A 23,954-nucleotide genomic window follows, 5' to 3' on the forward strand; every position below is an offset into this window, starting at 1 on the left:
TCAAAACCTTGTATTATTCCATTCTTAAAGAATCCTCAGATAACAAACTCTACTGACTATACTTAAACAAAGTTTTTTTTTTTGCAAAACGCAAATAGAAGCAACAAACTTAAATATGAAGATATCTTTAAAAGCGACCCGATCGTTCATCTTCTGCAGCTTCGCTGCGGACTTACAATACTATCATGAATTCAAAATGAAAATATCAGGTCACTTTTAATTTTATATTTACAGAGACATTTGTTACTGGACGATAAATCTACCCACAATATCATAATTTGACGAAAATTGTCAAAAAGTTATTCTAGTTAACATAACAGCATTATGAGATATACCAACATAGAAATGCTAGTCAAAAGTGTACCAAACTATCCAAAGTATATTAAAAATACAAATGTATAAAAAAAATATAATCGTTGTTTTGATGTTTGAAGTCTTTTTAAAAAGAGACAATTTAAATAACGTACGTATACATAGAACTGTAATGAGTTTCAAATTTTGTAATCAAATGTTAAAACAAATAATTATTCAAATTAAGGTTAATACAACCAACCTTACAATGTTACAGAAGCTTCTAGTACATTCAGATATTTTAAAAATTACAGCTAAACATTTAAGGTTAATATTTTAATAGACACATGAAATGTATATTTGATCGATTTTATTCAAATATATATGTTATTAGATCAAGTCGAGATTTGGTTGATCAGGAATAGAGAGGATCATTGCTCCAAGAATTAGCTTAGGGCTGGTACGTGTTTTCCGTTTTTGGTATAGGTAAGCCTTCCTGTTGAAAGTTTTCAGCGTCCCACGACAATTCCTCCGCCTGTAAAAGGTTTCAAATAATTTTTGTTTACAAAACATTTTTTTTTTTTTTTGATGAAATTCATATTAACTTAGTAATGTAAATATAAAAGCATGAATTTGTAACTAACGAAAAAATCTTGAATTACCTCTTGTTCTTTTTCTGCAGCGGTTTGCTTTTCGTATAAATTATCACTTTTCTCAAACGCCCGTGGTGCCTTCAGTGGTGCCGGAGAAGGAGGTCCAGACGACCCTGACCAAAAATAATAAGAGAATAATATAACATACAATTGTATCTCCCATAATGTATAATGAACAAAATACTTACAGTCGCTTTCGTCATCCGCGATCTCCAAATTATCGGAATCCGAGAGTTGATCTGAAACTAGATTTTAAGTCTTCAGATGCTACCTTACTTTCTATTAGAATTGTAGGTATTCGTGTCATTGTCCTTACCAGATAAGGAGTGGTCCTTAATTGGTCGTATCGGGATCAGAGGCTTCGGTTGGGATGGCGACGGTTCGTCACTTTTATCGGTCAATTTGGAGACCTACAAAAATCCAATTTGAAACATTATCTAACTGTAGTTACTGTTATCTCTTATCGAGTAAAAAAAAAATCTTAATTTTATATACCAAAGATTCGCATATGACATTGGTATCTGGAGGAGGACTATGCGATGAATAAAATCCAGCGCCTACAGGTTTCTCCTTCTTATGATCGTCGTTGTTGATCATTCTGATCTGAAATCAAAATGGTTGAAGATGATGAATGATGTTCAATTCAATCGATGTGAAAAATTCGAATATGCGCATAGCTATTAGAAAATAATGCATTCCCCCTCCACCCCGGGTATTGCAACTGCGCAGTTAACCCATCACTTCCGATTCCAGAATTTTCCTCGAAATCAATAAAAAATTGTTATAACTTGACAATTACGAGTTTCAATGTTGATATTATCTGATAAAAACATTATTAATTGTATTTCAAATACTTCTTGTAAGACAATATTGTTGTATGATCAATTAAATAATTTGTATGCGGACCAATTTTTGTTTATAATAATTGTAATTTTTATCTAGCAAAACAAAACCTTAATCTAATATAAGCAAAATAAAAGATAGATTCAAATAAAGAAAATTATAAAAAAATAAACATGCTTAGAGTTACTTACGACTTATACTTAAAAACAACGACCAACACTAAACCAAATCAATTATTACAAACCTTGTTATTACAAACTGCACTTCAAAATTTTCAAAAACCTAAATTCACAATATACGTTTCTCGAGGCTGAATGCAATATCCAGAATGCCTAGATTTCCAGGCACAGCTAGCGCTGCGCATGTCTGACCTTACGGTGAATCAATAAAAGCGGAAATCTAGGTCTACGTATCACCGACAAAAGTGATTTAATTGCAAATTTTAAATGCAACTCATTTTATCTTAAGTTTAATTTACGTTATATTATTGTGTTTGTTGTTGAGACTTTCAGGTATAACTTAAACCCATTAAGCAGCCCTAATCTTATTTATAAATTATTTTGTTTGACTTGAACTAAATATATTTTGATTTTAAAATAGTGCTTGAGATCCATCCTTTTAAGCTAAAATATTTAAATGAGCCACTCTGAGTAATTAGTTTGTTGAACTCGGCTCAAAGACGGGTCATCGTAAAGAAATTTAAAAGAGGTTATGAACCTTTTGACTTGCAGCTGCTTTCGAAGTAAACATTATAGTTTGAGAAAGTACCTACATTTAATAAGTCTCCTCAAATTTTAGGGTACAATTAATAGTAATTTGTTACAAAGAACACAAAGGCATATAGATTATTTAAAAAAAATATGAAACGGTACAAAAAAAAATATCTGATCATACTGCCTTGAACGACCTGACATGACATAATTAAATATAACAGAGAGCGAGGTAGATAATTTTGTCTCACTTACAAAAAAAATATTTGTGTTGATATAGTGTTTCCATCTTAGTCTGGTGTAACTCATAGCTGCCAGCCATCTTTCATAACCCATCATAATTCTTCCAAAAGTTATACTAAAATATATAGTAATGAAATGTAAAGAAATATATTTAAGGCAACAAATATACTTATTAACTATCGTAAGCTTAGCCAGACCAGACCATTTTTTTTATTCAACGGTACAATACATGTCTTCACTCATTTTGGAATCGGTTCCAAGTTTTTTAAATAAAAAAAAAACATAGATAGCTAGAGTATATTATAATGTACTCAATAGGAATGCTATAAATTATATGCATTTGCTCATGAATACTATTAAACTACTCCTTAGGATTTTGTTTGATAAACAAGTGACAAAATTTAATCGGACAAATGGATGTTTTAACACGACAATTACAGAGTAAAAGGTGACTTATAAAACCATATTTACTACATGAAATTTCAGAGATGCTCGCCTCGGTTTGACCCCAATCTTCAGATAAGATTTACCCGAAATTGCCTGATAAGAACAGGGACACGAACGTCTTAAATAAAATTTAAATTAACATAATGATGTTGTCTTTCTATTAAGTAAACCATTGTAGTTGCCTGTGCAAAGTCTGAGGCACTATTGTATAAGGAAACAGACCTCCTAGAGGGTTATATGAATAATTTTTATAAATGTATTATTGTTTGTGGTGATATCATTAAAAATAAGGTAAAATAAATATGAGATTTGTATTCTTATTAAATGCACGTAACCGTTTTGATTCAACCTTAGAGCAAATTACAACAGAAAAATTTAATCTATGTATACTACATCTCGGAAGGTATATCAATAATATTTATACCAATTTGAGCCAGTGTAATCACAGGCACAAGGGACATAACATCTTAGTTCCCGAGGTTGGTGGCGCATAGGTGATGTAAGGAATGGTTAATATTTCTTACAGCGCCTTTGTCTATGGGCGGTGGTGACCACTTACCATCAGGTGGCCCATATGCTCGTCCGCCAACCAATGCCATAAAAAAAAAAAATTATTAGGTACCATATCAATAATTGATATATAAGGGTTAGCACGCACTATTTATTGAGACCAATTTCAGTTGAAATCCCCAATGACACTGTTGATCCGAAATTGCAGTGGTGTATAGGAACATACTTCACAGACTGCGAAATTTTGGACAACGATACCCCGTGTGATTAACAGAAAGTGTTCCAAGTGATACCTTATCTATAGTTTTGAAAATCAGAGGACAAGATATTGATGTTGACAATTCTTGGATTGTGCTGTGTTCACCAACATTGTGATCCAAAGCTTTGAAGCTCGCATTAATGTTGAATACTACTTCGTTAAGTCGGTCAAATATATGTGTAAATATGGAAATAACATCAACGATATGGTCCTATTCAAAAATGCGAATGGCGAAATATCTCAGATGAGTCGCTGTGCAACGAAGCGATTCGGTACATGGTTTCATTTGCGATTCACGAAAGACACCCTGCAGTAATCTATTTGACAGTAAATCTGGCACGCAGCGGACAGATCGGCACGGCCATCGTGGACAACAGTAATAATCTTTTTCTCGGTTTGTCAAGCGCATGCTTTCGCTCTCACTTATCTGTGAACTGAAATTCCATGTTAACACACATGGATCGCATCATCGAAATCGTTTGAGCGTTGGGAACAAGATATAACAGTTGTAAGCTCTGGGTCCCACCTATATTGTATACATAAAAATTGTAGGTGATACGAAGTTAGGTCGTCTAATTTAAACATAAATAATACGATAAAATGATGTATCTTTCGAAAAATATCAATTTCATGGAGATTAAAAACGTTTTCTTTATGTGCTATTTTGAAGTGATAACTTCTTATGGGAGGGTAAACGGATTCGTTACGTAACGCGTTACGGCGCCAATCTGTTTGACTTCAATTTACAATTTAAATATTAAATAGTTAGATTTGCTTAAGTTATCACTTCTAACGGGCATCCAGACGCACACGTGTTTTTTATCTAAAGTGATCACCATTTTAAATATTTTTAGTGATAGAAACATTCACAGAAATGGGTTACATTTTATGATATGATTTATTTAAATATATTGATCTAGAAATATTTTCAGGTAGGCAATAAAAATGATTAATTACTATATATCATATGCATAGATCGTTAAAAAATATTTTATATTATAAAAGTATAACATTTAAATAAACTGATGACCTTGTTCATTGACTAGTATGAAAGGAAACCCGTCCTAAAAAGATGTGGTCGAATCACGTTCTTTATAGAATGGACAGACAGCTGGTCATTATAATAGTATAGGGAGGAATGATACAGATAATAACCTTGTAATCAATTACAAGGTTAGGTTTGCACGCCTTGTTTTTAGGGTTCCGTACCCACTGACTCCGCTGTCACCGGGCTTATATCTCATGAACCGTGATAGTTAGACACTTGAACCTGTCACAGTTGATGTAAGTACCTAGGTAGGTAGGTAGGATATTTCTGTTGCCGCTGTTATAAGAAATACTAAAAATACAGAATAAAATGGATATTTAAAGGGGCCCCCATATAACACAATTTGTTTAAATAATTATATAAATACAGTCCAGTATAGATTTTTAAAGATATCCTTCTTTTTTATAAGTTTGGTTGTTTCAAATCTATTATCTTCCGTCAGGGCATCATTATTTTTACTCCAGGGGTTGACTTTTTTATAATTATAGTTACAGACATTTAAAAAACATTCGGAAGACGATATGTATTTGTAATTATAAATTTAATGTAACTTTCTTGAAAGAACACAACAGTAATTAAAAACATTATAGAACCTTAAGAGTAATTTATGCATTATTACAGAACAAAAAGTAAGACATCACGGTATGCCCAATACGGTGAAATTTATGTTTATTATATTATAACTAAAGAAAACCATTAAATATATTTGTAATAAAATGAATAAAAAGTAGAGTTTCGTTAGTAAAATAAATATATCATCTTATTTATTATGTAATATATAACAACTACGTATATAGTGTGCTCGCCACACAGGGGATTAGAGAGTGGTGGTGGAAAGACGGAATGAAGAATGAGGAAGACGTAAGAAAGCGTGATGCCAATTTTTTTGTTTTTATTTACAAGTTGATTTCGCTTTAAAAATGTTTAAAGAATACATTAGTTTACCATGTCTGTTTCTTCGTCAACGAACATCTAACATCTAACATCTAACGTCGAACGACTAACGATTTTTATAAAAAAACATATTAAATATTTTCCGATATAAATTCCACCATAAAATGATGCGATACCATAATATGGTACCATTATATTATAATATTATAATGATAAGTGTTAATTCAAGTACAGTACAAACAAAACAATTATTAATTAAATTGAATTTCGACCTAATTGATAAATTATCCTTTTTAAAATTCTCAATTAAATAAAATAATTTATTATTTATTTATTTTATTGATTAATATGATAATTTATTGCTCTGCTACTGATATTTTATAAAAAAGTTAAGCTGGGCACTTAAGAGTGGCTCAAACCGAGACTCAAAATTATTTGTAGCAGCGATACATTAAGGCTCTAGACCGACAAGACAATAAAACACTTAAAATTATTCATGGAACTGCATCATATACTATTTCGAAAAGCCATAATCGAATATTTTAATTGGATTCAAATACGTAGCTTGCTGACTTCATGATAATAATAATATCATAAATTTTACGATAGTAAGTTAAACACTTTAGTTCGCATTAGCAAACACTTCATTATTTAAATTAAAAATATTTAATAAAGACATTAAGCATCTGCTGTATGACATAGTTATTTTAAGTTGGAATATGGCAGTGAGGTAAGAATAATATTGACATATATTTAAAAAGTTACTTCGCTTAAAACATTTTTCCATATGCCTACATATACAATTCAATGCGTTATAAAAGAATACTACACATTAGTTATAATGATTATTTATGATTAATTTATATTATTATGTAGCTGTTGCTGAAGCTAAAGGGTTTATTTATTCGTTTGAACGCGCTAATCTCAAGATCTGCTAGTCCAGTATTTATTAAAAAAAATTATTATAAAAAATATAAAATAATCCTACGTATAACGCTGTCTGGCAAAAAATGCAACTATATTAAAATAACATTATAAAAATTAGATATATATACATATAATAACGGCACGGAGTCACGGGCAGCACAAAACATAATGCTACGACCTACGGGAGCAGAAGTAGCGTTTAACGCGGGCGAAATCGCGAGGAGGGTTAAATGCGCGAGCAATTTGCTTAATGTACCTAATCAAAGATTAGCGGATACTTTATACACCCTTAATCAATCGCCTAGGTGGGACTAATTTAGACCACAAATATATATAAGAAACAAGTCGTCCTAAACAGTTTTAAGTATTGACAAAATCACTACGCGCATAGCGTTAAATGCAAGCTTCATCGTCAAAACCTCGCCTTTCATTTAGCCATATAAATAATTATTGTTAAAATAAAAAATAGATTTTGCTTAATATAACATTAATATTTCTATAAAAAAAAAAAAACTAAAAAATACTTACGATGTTCAAATCCAACAATCACTTTACGACAGTTACGTTTCAATTTAAGAAAACTTCTTTGTTTAATTACAAGCAATTAAATATTATTTTTGCATCTATTAAAAGCCAGCGCGTAATGTACGTCTTTCTACTACCAGAGTAGGACAGCAAACTCCACTGAATATGTCAGTCTGCGCATGTCTAGCCTAAAATCGATTAAAGTTGCGATTATAAATAAGTTAGCCTCTACTTGTGACCTTAATTGACTTCTATTCCTATGTTTTTAAGACTTTATTTACAAAATACTTCAGGATCAGCAAGACATGTTTTTTTTTTATTTCAATAGTCTGATCAATTGAGATATTTTTATTTTTGGACTGCGCTTTGTACTCTATTTAAAAACGTCTGTAAAATTAAAATAAAATAATTATTTATTTAACTAATAAAAGACGTAAAAATATATAATATTTCTATGATTAACAATTTGATACATGGCAATTCTTATTTATTTATGTTCGGATACCTTTACTGGATTGTTTATAGTATTCACTTAAATTTCGAACCAATAAAATTTCGATAAAATTTGTCCTTCAGATATAGATATCTAGTCATCCAGCCAGATGGAGCGACGATCTGAAGAACCCAACCGGAAATTTTAAAACTGGAACATCTGCTACCAGTCGTTACTTTGTCAGCTACACCTATGGTTTAGTTTCAGTGAATTATAACAATTCAAACTTATGAGTGCACTTATGAATTTACTTGTGTTTTATTTATTTGTAATTCATCTCGTGCTTGCCGTGGAAGGATGATATAAAAGACAAAAAAAAATTTGCGTTCCAAATTTTTAATCAGATAATTAAAAAAATTAATTAGATTTAAAATATCTCTTCAAAATATCTACGAAAAAGTCAATGAAACTAATTAAAAGTAAAAAACCTTTTTTTTAAAAAAGTACTCGTATTTACTGAGTTTGAAAATATTAATAGAATTATTTACACCAAATTATTTAATTAACATGTTTATCTATACAAGTAAATTAAATCAAACCGTTAAATGTGTCAAATGTGAAATGACGTTATAAGTTAACAGTAAAAGGTTTTGTGTAATAGTTATTTCTTTTTCTTTTCAGCGCATTAAAATAAAAGCTTGTTTTTAAAAAGGTTTTTTACTTTTTTTTTTTTTTTTTTCTTTTTAAGTTCGCATTCGTATTCTCAGTGCGTCCTTTCATTGGACATTGTTGGAATTAATTAAAAAAAAATCCGCTTTTTGGATGTTTTGCCATGCAGGATTTAGAATGACATCACACAGTTAACCAAACTGAACGTGTATACAAAATTTCAGCTGAATTGGTTAAAGATTTCAGCTTCCAAATTTTCAAGTTTAATAAGTCCGCCATATTGAATTAAGAGTGACGTCACATATTGTAGGACTGCATTGAAAATAATGAGTCCGCATACCTTATGTATGCAGCCATGTTAGATTAGTTAGTACACAGTTAACCATGCATTGTCACCCAAACTGAACGTGTGTACAAAATTTTAGTTTTAAAAATTTTAGTTCTAAAAAATGATATAATTATTTGAAACGTTTCTTACTGGTAATCGATAATAACTTAGCTAGTAATTATCGAATACCAGTATAAACGAAGTCGAGATAATTGGCTAACTGTGGCTAAAACAATTGACTTGACTTGTTTCTTTGAACTAAAAATGTGTTACTTTTATCGTAATCTTCTTAATCTAAATTAATATTTCTATGTAACCTTCGCTTGAAGTTTCTGTTTGTTTAAACAAGATAACTGAACTGAATATTTTATTAAATGTTATAATTTGATCGTTGAATATAAAATCTTATGTAAGCGGTGATAAAAATAAAACCAAGAAATACAGTCACGACATATATTACTTTCTATAAAATAAGTTACATTACATAAAACGCATCCGTAAAGAATATAAAGTGTAAAATAATTGCAACGTGTAGATACAACGTAAATATATTTGATCTAATTATTTTTAATAAATAGAATTAATTATATCGAACAGAAATTAATTAATTAAATTCCTATAATAAGACATCTATCTACGTTTACAGAATCATACAAGTCCCTATAGACATCAATGAACTAAAAACTTATGGGCTATGACTTCTAATACAATAAAAATTTTGACAAAAATATATTGTAAAATAAAACTACATCTGCAAAAGAAATAAGTATGAAATTGTTCGAAATAGAGATCAAATTATTCTTTCAGATAGAAGCAAAATGAGTCTATGATAGGTGTTGCCTTCCTTAGATACTCATTCTACAATTACAGTTTGTCTTATTTCTAAATATGGTATGGAAGCATAATTTTCTAACAGGGTGAAATATAATGCAATAAAGACAGAACTACAAGAGACTCATTACAAACTAACACTGAACACCAATTATCCTAACATCGATACTGATATTTAATCAGAATAAAGAAAAGACAGAATAATTAAAAAGAGATGAAGTTAATAAAGACAATAGAAAAATCTAATGAACCCAATTACTAGTTAGAGAAAGATGCAAGAGGAAATAGAGAAATAGTAAAAATTAAAGTATAAAACTCCCATTTCTCTGTTGCACTCCACTGAAAGTGAAATTATCCTTTATCTTTAAATTGACAAAGTACAAAAAAGAAAAATTTCGAAAACACCTCAAAAACTTTTACCCTAAGGAGTTAGCCAGAGCTTTCAATTGAGACAAAAAGTCCCAACTTTCATTGGAATTAGTCTTTTACTCATATTTCGGCTTCGTGCAAAGTCGAAATTGAATAAACATTGCCACCGAATTTTCAACGATAAATATCCTCCATAATATTCAAAGCTTCAAAATATTGTAAGAATAACATCATTCAAGTCCTATTCTTACAATGTTTAAGTCAATTGTTTCTGTTTGACACTATGATATCCGCATAATTATTAAAATAAGACTATCTGCCAAACTCAGAGACATTCAATGGATATTTAAGGTGATACCATCCTGCCGCGAGTACGGTACGAGCCTTCGAACACAGCGCGCCACACTCTCGTGGAATTTGCAACTCGAGAGGCATTAGAGGACATAGTCCGCTTTTCTATAGTGGTCATTACCGGTGGAGACATCTTGCTGCTGAGCACGGCCGCAGAATCAGGCCGCGAAGTGGATTCGTGAGGTGAGTGCCTCCGCTAACTCGCTCCGCCGCAGAAAACCGGAGAGAAGGCGTCAACGCTATGGGCACCTTCTTCGCCAGCCGTAAGCGTTGCAGGGATCAGGAAGTTTTTCTGTACTCCGGGAACCCCTGGATTGTCCTTGAGTGTGGCAGTATAATAGATATATAATATGATACTTAACCTACTCAAGTAACTAAAGCGAAATAAATCTTAACCTAAAGATTCATCACCGCTTAAAGGTGAGTCGTATTTAGTATATTTTAACGACCATTTATCGAAAATATACTAATACGAGTTTTAACTAACTATTTTTAAAACTATTCTCAACTTACATAAACTCTGCATTAACTAACCTTTCCATATGTTATTTTTATTATTTTTTAAACTTTTTTATTATTTTTTTGTATGATTTTTTTTCATTTTTAATTAGATAAATATATTTATTTTCTAAGCTAGAACAATATTAAATAATCCATTAATTATTAAGCAAATATACCATTTCGTTCCGTAGAGCGAAACATCAATAAATTTAAGTGGGTAAAGAAAGTCTTTATTAAAAAATTCATACATATTATGGTTTTGTTTGGTTGCATGATGATATTGATATTTTGTTTGGTTTACATATTTAAAAAATTATGATGTTAATATATATTTGTAACAACTTAAAACAAAAGTTTAAGAAAATTTAGGAGAGTTTTATCACACTTTAACTCAATATTGGAATTCTAGGATTATATGAATTTTCGCTCTATGGGGACGATTTGTGGTATAATTACATTTCAAGAAGCTTATTTACAATAATTATAATAGCAAAAAAAGCTTACTGATTTACCTACAAATGATTTTAGGGGGTGATTAGGAAAATATAACTGTCTTCTTCCAATGCATCAATGATGACATTAAGAGTGAAATCTGCGTTTAACTAAGCACCCGCTAAGAAACATTTATAAGTAAAACATATACGTCAATTACAATTAAACAAGAGATCGATTACATATTTTAAGTGTGAGTTTCGATTTTCTTCTTGCAGAATAACTCTACAGAGGCAAATGTACCTCTTTATAACGTACGTGAAATTTAATCAATTAATTTAAGAGTATTTTTTGATAACAAATAATATTCATTTATAAACAGGTGTGACAACTGTTAAAATCGAAATGCTTCTGATATAACATAAGGTGATCGATCACTTTGAACAAATCAATAAGGTACTATATACAGAATTAATCTATCATATTTAACTATTTATTTACAGGCTACTCATTTCTGCTAGATCATCCCTTTAGATCTTAGCAGAATTATTAACCTAGGTCATTAAGACTACCTTAATTATTTAATGTAACCCTTACCTAAGTATACTTAATAAACTTAACAATAGAGGTAGTCGATTCAGCCACACAGGAGATACATTTTGATTGTATATATTGCACATAATCGTTAAAAAACATTATTTTTTAGGTAGTACTTTTGTGATTAAATTAAAGTCACAATTTAAATCATATAAACACACACGAAACTCTAAGATTAAATAATGTTCGTCTTACGTATAGAATGAGTAATTAAACGTAAGCCGAAACTGAAATCTGGATACATAAATAAAGCATATTTATAAACAAGATCTTTAAATATTTAATCGAGATATTTTATTATGTGCAAACTGCAGATGCTTTGTTTTTTAAATATTAGTCTCTGGATCGCTAATATACACTGCAAATACCACCACTGTGCCGCCTACTTTTATTTAAGACTAATCCTAAATGTACTGAGTACACGAGGCATATATTTAAAAACATATTCCCGATATGAAAGTATTTAACCCCGAAAATGTGAAAATTCTTTCAAATTTATCTCTTTGTGTTTTTGGTTTTCATTCAAGTTTATTCCACTATTTTTTTAATCTACAGTCACACACAGAACCCAAAAGTACCGATGAAACTGTGGAGGCTGAAACTATCATGATTTGGATAGAATGATGACGTGACGTAAAATAAAAAAAAAAAAAAAAAACCCTTGTTTTGGCGATTCAACTTCTATCACATACAAAAATATTGTTTTAGAACACATGTCTTCATGTACAACAGTACATTGATCTTAGACTAAAAAAAAAAGATACTACGTTTAATAAGAATTTAACAGACGATTTGCAAGTTAAGATGTTTATTAATATAATAAGAAGCTAAGAACAAAAAATGTAAAGATTATCTCAGAAGAAGCCTCACATTCTTTGATATAATCAGCATTTAAAATACAACGCATTATTAAACCAAAACTAAAAAAGAACCGTTTTTGTTGCTCTAATTGCTGAAATCTACGTAATGTCATAAACAAGTAATCAAACTAACATAAGTGACCACTAATACTGACCAATGATTTGACTTAACCAAACAACTGATTTCAAAGTAAATGTCTGACTTCTCCTCTATCTATATGTACAGAGATATCTTTTTCTTACAAAAATTCTACTCATTAATAGCTAAGTGAACTTTGTTTGGGTTTACGACTAACTTACTCTTTATATCTTAATACTATATTACTATTGTCTTGTGAGACAATAGCAATGTTCATAACAAATAAGCCTCCCAGCCTGTATTATATTGCTTATTTATAATCCGGGTATCAAATTTCATACTCATCTATCGTCCTTATTTGTTTGATGTATTAACAAAATTTCTATTCGCCCAATAAATATTATTGTGGCTGTATAGAACATTGTTATACAATAAAATTTAAAATGAAATATCCTGACAGTATGCCTTGTGTATTTTTTTTTTATTCAAAATTATAAATATTAAGTACAAATATATGCAGGCTAGTAAACTGTTTTGTTTTTTCCTACTACTATTTATCCTACATTATATCAAATGTCGTTTTCGTTCGAAGTTTTATAGATCTCTCGTGGTTCCTGTGATGTATGTGAGATATTCAGTAAGCTTCCTGCGAGCTGACCTAATGACAACTGCATCTATAAAACACCATTTTTCAATTTATTTATATGTTCATGTTGTTCATTTTAAAAGTTAAAGTATATTATAGGTTTAATCTGCTGTAAACTTTCTTAGCTACCTACCTTTACTGAAACGGAATCTTTCTTTTCTTTGAAAGTGGAGTAAAGGTGTTGATGTAATTGGGTATTCGGTCTCATGTATGCCCGTTTAAAATCTCTCATCTTTACTGGCTTTTTCGTCCGGTACAAAGGAAGGAGCGTTTCTCCCCTCATCTTCCTTATATAAAAAAAAATATATATTAGAGTACTCTGTATACAATAAAAATATTTAATTTGATAATTGATATGGTATGTAGGTTAGATACAATTTGTTAAAAATATTTTGTTCACATAAAGTGAGACTGGTCTAAATATTTGTATGCCCGTTATTGAACTGTGCTAATCTCGGTATTTCGCTGTAAAATATAATATTAAATATATAAAATGTACATCTTAAATTATTATTACAGCTTTATCTGTACAGTGTTGTGTGTGTTGCATCTACTACATTTTCATCCGTCCCTCATCACCCATCATTTTATTTTAAGCAAGCAAATAATTACGCTTCATTAAAATATCTCTAAAAATACATTTAAAAAATACTAGTTGTCGTCCGCGCCTTTGTCGGTCAGGTCAGACAGTGTTTTGCATAGGAAAGTTGCTATTGTCCTTCCTTTGAGTTATTACATGACTTCATGCCAAATTTAACCAAATTCGATTCATGGTTTGGTTGACAGAATAACTTTTGCATTTATAATATTAGTAAAGAAAATTGTATGGATAATAAAGTTACGAACGATTTAATTATTATCTGTATATTGTATATTGAGACTGGTCTAAGTATTCCTTTCATGAAAATCGACGTTCAACATAAATACAAAGAAGTACGCCTCGATACAGCATCCTTACATATGCATTCATAAAATATGATCCCATATAACCTAAGGCATACAAAAACCAGACGCCTCATCAAATATGGATAAAATGATACTCACACTAGAATACTTATCGATATACATATTGTCAGAGGGAAGGAGGAATTCCTAAAGAGACAAAAACGTGAACTATTGAAAAATGAGACTTGAAGTAAAAACTTTAAACCTCATTTCCCAATAGTACAGTTTTGGCGGTTTAGCTTTTCTTCCTTCAAATTGATGATATGTATTTTTAATAGATAAAAAGTTTTTATATGCCATAAAAAAAATTAAACGTATAAAACTAATAAAAACTTCAAAATCTAACTATCTAACTTCAAATTAGCTCAAATTTTGTAAGGCCAATTTTCAAAAAAAAATACGTTTCAACTATTTAAAATTATTTAAAAAAATATACTCACGAATTTCACTGATAAAACTTTCACACATACATCAGTCCTTTAAATACTATGTTATTTTATTTCTAACACATATTTATTTTTTATTAAAAAATATATATATTATACTTCATCATAGTGTCAACGCAGAAACAAGAATGCCTAGAATTTCAGGTAGGGCTAGCCCAGCTAGACTTGCGCATGTCACGTACCTCCGATACAATCGATGAAACGCTTCCTCTCCAGGGAGGGAAATATCAAACTTCATTTAACATGTTTTGATTGGCACAATCTCAGTACACGTGACAGTTTAAGCCCCTACAATATATCTTCTCACTTTCAAAGAAATTTTGAAACTTGCAATAACTTCCTTATTCTTGCCTATTGTATTAATTTTGTTTGAAATTTTATAAAGTATTTTTTGGACTTTTTCCATATTTTAAGGTTTAGTAGGGTTGCTTAAAATTATATGTATTAAGCAAGTTAGAAAATAATAGTATTTAATTGAAATATCTACGTAAATTTAATTTCATATCACAAAGGCCTAAAAAAAACCATTTCAGTAATTTTTTGTCCTTTGTTTGTCCAATAAAACTCACATTATGTACGCATATTCAACTGCATACGATCAGCAGTCGTGGCCGAGAGGTTAAGGCGCCTGAGATTCATCAGGTTCCCTTTGGGAGCGTAGGTTCAAATCCTACCGACTGCAAAATATGACTAATTGGCACTTTTTTGTTTTATTTTTTTATCTTTTTAGTTAAAGCATTTCCATTACTCCAATGGTGAAAATTCTACCGTCATTCATTTAATTTAAAAGGTACAGAATTTGACTTCCGTAAATACCCGTAAAACAAAACCCTGAAAGCTTGTCATTGTTACGATAATTTAACCCAAGAAAATTTCTAAAAACCTTTATTGAGACGTAGGTCTTATATTCGCATTGTGTCGATATTGGCATTACGAACATAAAATATGAACGTTTTGATTTATTTAATATAGTGTGTTTGTATAATATAAGTTATATATAAATTTAAGGTTTCGTTTAGAAACATCTCTCATAGCGCTTCTCCAAATAAATTAGGAATAATGACATGACGACACCTTCACTTTTCTCTTCACGTAATAATGTTATACGGGTTAGGCAAATTTTTATATTAACATTTTAAAGTTATTAACTTCAAATTTTAATCTGTTGATTTCGTTTCCACTTTGAAGCCAACTGAGCCACTTTTAACGTTTTGGTCAATAACTATTAATTTACCAACAATTGAAGTTACTAATTATAACTAGTGTTCGCCCAGTGCTCAAAATTTGACCATAATCATTTCTATTGATATAACGAATACTTTTCTCCGAGTAGAATGATGTGTTGAGTTTATTTTTGTTAAAGTTTAGAAAATAATTTATACTAACGTTAATTTCTTTAACACTTTATTATATGTACTAGAACAATAAAATACAGATATATAACGAGCTTTCAGGGTTTTGTTTTACGGATATTTACGGATGTCAAATTCTGTACCTTTAAAATTAAATGAATGACGGTAGAATTTTTACTATTGGATTAATGGAAATGATTTAACTAAAAAGATAAAAAAATAAAACATTAAAAGAGTGCCAATAAGTCATATTTTGCAGTCGGTAGGATTTGAACCTACGCCCCCAAAGGGAACCTGATGGAACTCAGGCGCCTTAACCTCTCGGCCACGACTGCTGATCGTATGCAGTTGAATATGCGTACATAATGTGAGTGGTATTGGACAAATAGAGGACAAAAAAATACTGAAATGTTTGGTTTAGGCCCTTGTGATATGAAATTAAGTTTACGTAGGTATTTCAATTAAATACTATTATTTAATAACTTGTTGTTAGTTGCTTAATATATATAATTATAAGCGACCGTACAAAACCTTGAAATACAGAAAAAGTAATATAATGTAAATAAATGAAATACAAATAATCTGAATTAAATTTCAATCAAAATGAATACAATAGGCAAGAATAAGGAAGTTATTGTAAGTTTCAAAATTTCTTTGAAAGTAAAAAGATTTATTGTAGGGGCTTAACTGTCACGTGTACTGATATTGTGCCAATCAAAACATGTTAAATGAAATGCTAGAAAAGCATAGAACATATCCAAAAATCAGCATTCTCCGTTCATTTATATTTCTTGGCCCGTTTTTTTTTCTATAATGACTAGACTGAAGACTTTGTAACCAAAAAAGACAGATGAAAGCAGACGCGGCAAAACACAGACAACTAAAAATCACGAAGACAGACATGTATTTTGTGATTTTGACTTAAGCGGTTTTTCCTGACATTTTTGTAGAATTGAGCGCTTGAATCTTTACGCCTGCATCTGAAATGCATTCTTGATGTCGCTTTAAACATTCAGGCTGCACCTGAAATCCATAATGAATTTCAGGTGGCTTAAAACTTTTATCCAGCATCAAATATTAATTCGAATAAGCCCTTAATACACTTTGATCTTTAATCCATTTTCTTTTTACTTGATGGTATAACACATTTTCATAAATCAATTCAATAATCATCTGTTATATCTGACATCACAAAATTGTAAATGGTGGAAATTCAAACATTTTTTCTACTTTATACTTGAATTACGGTTTCAGCTAAGACAGTGTTTTTGGCGAGGGCAACTTTAAACAGCGGTGCTGTAAGTATCGGGGCGAAAATCAATCGAAATAGATATTTGTTAAGTCACGTTTATTTTTTCAACCTTTTGTCGTTCACTGCTGGATAAAAGCCTCCCGATAGAACGCCAACCATCCCTATCTTGGGCAGGCCGTATCCATCCCGTACCAGCTACCTTTTTTAATCGGGTTTTAATGGGCGCCCCAATGCATTTCACCTACCATAACTTACGGTGAAACGTGGATACTAACTGCGGTTATAGTTCGAGCTATGCTCGGAAAGCTTTATGGATAAAATCGGATATGCGGTTATCCGAAGAAGTACCAGAGTAGTTAGTAGACTGAAGATTTAGGAGAAACTAGACACTAGAGAAACACTGTAATATTAAATTATTATATATTATATTTGTACTAGTACATACATGTATTAGTACATACATACGAGTATCTCGATAAGTCCCGTGACGTTTGTTAACGCTCGATCAAGCGAGCATCCGGACTTTAACTGAGGAGTTCACTTTTTTTTTATTTATATATAATCACACAAATCTTTATATTTTTTTTCTTTTTTTATTTATCTTGTATTTATTCACTACATGCGACGTGACGTAAGTATTGACTGGCGACCACAGAATACCAGCGGTAACTTCAAATAAATTTTACAATGATTTCAACATAAGCTGAGTTGTTTACCAATTTGGGTATCAAATTCTGTCTTTGTTTCTATGATCTATGATCTGTAAAATGTGTATGTCTAAATAAAGATTTTTTGATTTAATTTGATTTAAAGAGGTAATCACTTATTTCGAAATTCTGGAGCAACCAAGTCCATGAGTGGAAACCGCGAATCAGCAAAGTTATACTGATAGGCCTATATCAGAAGTGGATTGTGATTGACTCTGATGTTATGTGTATAAACAATTAAATATTTATTTATTAATTGTTACATTTTATTGAAATATATTCCACATATTTTATAATACTGGAAAATCTCTTTATTCTAGGCGCCAATCTTTATTATACACACTATTTTACTGTAATTTTAAACAATTCACTTTTAGTGTGAAGTGCTAAATAAGTCATTTTAGTCTGCTTTATGATACTTCAGGTGATTACGCTGATTACCCTGTTCCTTTTTTTATATCAGTGAATTGTTAACTCATTTATCTTTACACTATAGTACCTAAATGCCAATTAAATCATGATATGTATATTACTTATTATTAAATATTATCCTGACCCAAAAATTTCAATTTATTGATGCTTGAATAATTTATTCTGTTTCCAAATAAAAACGAATCGAACTCATTTTGTATCAAGCGACCGATATTTCAGGTAAAAAACGATGAGATAAAATGAAACCTAGACTAACTAACTGGTGGTGATTTCTTGAAGGAAAACAATATAGAAAAAATGTAAAAAATATGTTTTATGTTTTATTTTCCAGAAAAAGAAACTTTAAAATACTCTTCTGTATATTTACCAAAATGTTGCTTAATCATTCTAATATAATCTCTGGCGAAATTTACCCCACATGAGTCGCGAGGAGTCACGGCACAGTGACTTTTACTTGCACACGAAATTAGCCAAGCGAGATATAACACGCTCATACCTTGGTACATCTGTTGACACGACGCGCCACAGCAGCACCAACGCAATTCCTTGGCGCCAAATATTGGTGGAGACCTCGCGCTGTCGGAAAGAGGTGGTCTGGTTCTTGGATGGTGGAGAGGTTGCGTGAGGGTGAAAACGTTGATTCGTTGATTGTTTTATTATTGTTTTAATTATTATAAATTGATTTTCATAGGCAAACCTTAATCTCTTGTAAGAAGTATTTTATGTATTTTGCTACTGGCCTCTAATACTTACTTCAGTGTATTGTCAACTTAAGGTGAAATAAATTCAAATTGAAACGAGCTCACTCTTTTATTTTACCCTAACCTCCTATATTGACCTACTCCGCCAAAAAGACCAAAGAGAAGGCGTTGGTGGTTGACCGGGGCTAAGGAGGTTTTCTAGTACCCGAGTACCGCTTAGGTAAGGCCTTAACACAGGCTAGTTAACGGTTGGGATGTCATGGTAGCATACTCAAGCAATCCTGTGGCGACAGTTCCTTGAAGAAACGGAATGGGTTCAGCTGGTTCTTTAGTAGGTATACCCTCATACCAACCAGCTCTTCATTTGGTAGAAATGTGTAAACGCGTTTTTGAAGCTAAATAAAAAATAAAAAGGGAGGCTAAGCAAAGTGAGATACAATATATTAAATAATATCTGACAGACTAAAGACTTAGTAGAAAATCACTTAACATAAGACTTAGCTTACAAGAGCTTACTAATACTAAATGTTAGCATTTAGATCGATTTTATTGGCTTAGTGATAAGCCGACACTCACACACAATTTGTTGCTAAAATATATTTTAGCAGAGAGGTAGAAAAGATAATAAAACTTAGTACTTTTGTCAGGAGGCTAACTATCTTCTTTCTATCTCTCTGCTAAAGTATCATTATACGGACAGAAATGTAATTGCCATTAAGAAATCTATAATTGATTATTCGTCTTATGCAAAGCGAACATCACGTAATGGGAACAAGGATAAAAATTGGGACGTAGGGTGTCATGTACATTCGCCAGTAATTCATTTATGGATAAATCTTGATAAATCTATCACTCTACACTTTTAAGAAAAAATATATTGTATAAAATTCTTGCTCAAAGGTATAGCATGGATAATAAAAACATATTCATCATTCGCCATCGCCGCCATTTAATAAATCAATAAAACTTCTAAGCTACTCTTTTTTAACTACTCACTACTTACTAATAAAACACACTAGGTACTTCAATCTCTAACATTCTTTTTTACAATTACACTAATTTCCAAATACTTAATAATAAATTTATAAATGTAGTTGTAAATATAAATGATAAACAATTTCGTAATTTTTTTTTTTAATAAAATTAAAATTTTGAAAAACTTTTAAAAATATACAGACATAAAAAGTTATAGCTTTACAGCCTCCCTTTACATTGTATTTTTTTTATTTACTAATTTATCAGTCAGTTTCTAAAATAAAATATAGTTTCACATGTCGCTATTTTTCATTATCACATTATTATTTTTTAGGATTATATAGAAAATCCAAATTCCAAATATTACTATAATTTTAAATGTAATAAAAAAGTATATTTTTTAGTATATCAAAATTGTCGCCAAATTGGCTTAAGTTTCACTGTTTACACGGTTATTGAGCTGATAGTTTGAAGACAAACCTAAGAAATTTCTGAATAGTACAAATTACAATTTCACCATCTAAAACCACTTACATTCATTAATTGGACAATCTTCGTACCTAGTACATTTTTTTTTAAACCAATAAATAATTAAGTATTTATTGTTGATACTGAGCCGACAGCTTGGGTGGGTGCGCCGGCAGTGCATTCATGACCCGTCACTTGAGACATTTCCATCGCCTTTAATATCTAAAACAAGGAACGCGTTCAATCAAATTCCTTTTTTTTTCTATTACTATTATTTTAATTAAAAAGCACATAATATACCTTGCTCATGACATTGTCTTTGCAAATTTGGAGATTAGCATATAGCCTTTTTTTAGTTTCTTCGTCAGCGTTGGGAGGGATAACGGCTGCCTTTACCTACGACATGAAAAATATTTAAAAAAAAAACCTATGCCTATTTCATACATGGAACAAAAATAGTTTAGACATACTTCTTCGTCAATAGACTCAAACATCTTAGGGAGCTTACTGAGGTATTCATTTATTTTAATTCGATGCAGTATCTCTCCATCTTTGGCTCCATTCCCTGTAACAGTTGGTTCAATATTTTACTTATCTCGTCTATTGACTTACTTTATATAGTTATACTTTGTGGAAGATACTTACCCTCATCTTTATTCTTACGATCCATGCCCCAATGGGATTGATCGGGAGATATCTGTAATCATTACATTTTTCTTATTAAATAATTTATTAATTTATGTTATACCTACAACTTAACAATGATCTAGTTCATTTATAAGAAAAATCAAAAATGTTTATTAATTTAATATATCTATTTTGCTCGCACGCAAATAAAATAATTCCGTTAATATGCTATAATAATACTCACGACGGTGAATTCCATCTATCAATACACTTTAGGAATTTGGCTTCAAACTATTTATTGGTATGATTATTATATACCAAGTATAATAATAACACAATAAAAACGTCGTCAAAGACTCAATGCTGAAAATATATTGCCTAGATTTTTCTAGGTAGTTAGGTTCAGACGGCATAAGTGCGCATGCCTAACATACAATCAATACATTTCGAAGGTCCAATAACATAGTTCCGGTCTATCATAAATGTGATTTTTTGTTGATCTATGAGGGTTGGCCGATGATGATATTGACAACTTTCTTGACATACTTGCATAAATAAAAATATTTTTTTTTAAAAATAATTATATTTGACTTAAATATAATAATTTAATGTAACATTTCCTATTTCAATTTAATTAAATTTAGTATCATTCATTAAGCAACTCATTGTACGAAGTTCATTTAAAAGATTGTACCGTATTTCCATCGAAAAACATTGTTCAACACATACCTATTCATGTGTTGAACAACCTTAGATTTACGAATTCTATGTGATTTTCTTATATATCTGCAATTTTGCACTACTGACAATTTTTAATTAATGGAAGTTCAGATGTAATGCAAAAGTATTCCATTTCACTACTTATGACCACTTCAATTTCACTTTAAAAAGGAAAGTTTCGATGAAAACTTCGCTGAAATCCAAAACACGTCAAAGTAGTTTATTTTACTTCACTCATCTTGAGATGAGACTATATAGTCTAAGAGCTAGTGATCGGCAGACTTACAGTATAGTAGCAAACTCCACATTACTGCCAGGTATACTGCTTCACCTGCTGTTGGGGAAATGGAGGTTCACTATTCCCATCGAGGGTTCCTTTGAGCGTCCAAGGAGTAGAAAGGCACAACAATTTACTTTCAAAACGTGATCGCAGCATGTCTGCCGTTTTATGTCTTAAAATATATTTGTATTTTAAGACATAAAACGTTTGTATATCTTAAAAAATATAGAAAAAAATAATGGCAGACACCTGTTGGTTCTTGGGTCAACGTTAAGAAAAAAAATATTGATTTCTTTTGTATTGTTTATAAGAAACTCATGTATCATATTTTATTAAAACTTTTATTTTTTTACTGGTTCTATGGTTATATGTCTCTTGTTTACTCATCCTTAATCTTCCTTAATATTAATAGTAGTTATCACTTAGTATTAATCCAATGGGTTTTCCCGAGATTTGACAGCGTCGCAATAAATGGATTTGATTTCTTCTGGTGACTTTCTGTCTTCTTTTCCCTAAATAATAAACTAGATCTCAAAAGGCTAGTTTACAAATACAATTATTTGCTGATAGTTAAAGGCCTTGATGAGTATAAATATGATGTTTCCTGACCGGTTGCTACAGGACCCAATAACCATTAACTTGTCGACATAGTTTATAATTAAGACCTCGGGATTTGTTCCCTCATATCAAGTCTATAGACCAGTGAGGTAGAATACCTCATCATAACATCTTTCTGTCATTAATTTGACTAAAAATGCACCGAATGAAAAATAAAGCGTGTATCTTAGTGTTGTCCTAGAGACAAATTTTTAGATATTTTCTTTATGATAACGACACCAATTTATTTGTTAAATATCTTGAGGTACAGGTATGGTCAAAAACTAAAGTGGTAGCTGGTAACAAATAATTCAAGCCCTTTGTTTTGTGTCAGCCAAAACCATATTCAATATGTCCATAATGTACCAGAAACCAATCAAAAGTCCCCGCCGACGCACACAAGCAAATTACGTATACAATATATCCGACATGTATTCACACATTCAAATACCAATTAATTGTACATATGCATAAATGCATTCGCTGTCCAGGCACCAGTAAAATCAATACTTGCTTGCTACCGTATATTATATAGTATTTAATAGCTATAGTATATTATAGTTACTGTACATTTGTATGATTAAGTAGAGGTCATACAAGATTTATAGTTTTGAAAACTTGATTATTTTGGTCAAAGTAATTGTCAATTCTTGTTCAGAAACTGAAAGTACCACTTACTCTTCGGTTAAGACGTACTCACGGTCTATTCAGCTTTGGAAACTAATTAATAAATAAAAATATGTAAAAAACGATAGTTACTACTATCGATTCCTTGTTTAGAGGTTTTGTTACATTATATATCGTTTTTGTTTATAAATACTATACATAATTTCAGCTAATTCTGATACTTATAAAATCAATAACCAATGAAAACGTCTTGTTTTTCTGAATTTTTATTTGACAGATTAATTAACCTGATCTGATAGGAACCACTGGCATAAAAAAACATGTGTGGTTCATTACTTTATACCTAAATCTAACAATGACTATTTTATTAGTGGAAGGA

At 30.7% G+C, this 23,954-nt stretch overlaps 2 protein-coding genes and 1 long non-coding RNA gene across 6 annotated transcripts; all 3 read right to left on the reverse strand.

Moving 5' to 3' along the window:
- Positions 1–376: 376 nt before the first annotated feature.
- On the reverse strand, positions 377–7,488 carry LOC125076269. Of its 4 annotated transcripts, XM_047688367.1 has the most exons (7): positions 7,354–7,488; positions 2,753–2,855; positions 1,440–1,547; positions 1,261–1,354; positions 1,133–1,189; positions 954–1,057; positions 377–826 (listed from the first exon to the last, which is right to left on the reverse strand). In XM_047688367.1, the coding sequence occupies exons 2-7, from the start codon at positions 2,834–2,836 to the stop codon at positions 743–745; spliced, it is 531 nt and encodes a 176-aa protein (XP_047544323.1). In that variant the 5' UTR covers positions 2,837–2,855; positions 7,354–7,488; the 3' UTR covers positions 377–742. The 4 variants fall into 4 exon arrangements, with proteins under 4 accessions (XP_047544323.1, XP_047544325.1, XP_047544327.1 ...); XM_047688369.1 differs by lacking the exon at positions 2,753–2,855; XM_047688371.1 differs by lacking the exons at positions 2,753–2,855; positions 7,354–7,488 and adding an exon at positions 1,979–2,106.
- A 5,877-nt stretch (positions 7,489–13,365) lies between these two features.
- LOC125076292 lies at positions 13,366–14,879 on the reverse strand. Its single transcript, XR_007120311.1, has 3 exons — positions 14,832–14,879; positions 13,580–13,733; positions 13,366–13,474 (listed from the first exon to the last, which is right to left on the reverse strand). It is a non-coding gene; the product is annotated as an uncharacterized LOC125076292 (long non-coding RNA).
- Positions 14,880–20,834: 5,955 nt separating this feature from the next.
- Positions 20,835–21,706, reverse strand: LOC125076276. The gene is made up of 5 exons (XM_047688379.1): positions 21,596–21,706; positions 21,370–21,421; positions 21,195–21,289; positions 21,025–21,120; positions 20,835–20,946 (listed from the first exon to the last, which is right to left on the reverse strand). The coding sequence occupies exons 1-5, from the start codon at positions 21,608–21,610 to the stop codon at positions 20,848–20,850; spliced, it is 357 nt and encodes a 118-aa protein (XP_047544335.1). The 5' UTR covers positions 21,611–21,706; the 3' UTR covers positions 20,835–20,847.
- Positions 21,707–23,954: the final 2,248 nt, after the last annotated feature.

Source organism: Vanessa atalanta, chromosome Z (assembly GCF_905147765.1).
Source record: "Vanessa atalanta chromosome Z, ilVanAtal1.2, whole genome shotgun sequence".
Lineage (NCBI taxonomy): Eukaryota > Metazoa > Arthropoda > Insecta > Lepidoptera > Nymphalidae > Vanessa > Vanessa atalanta.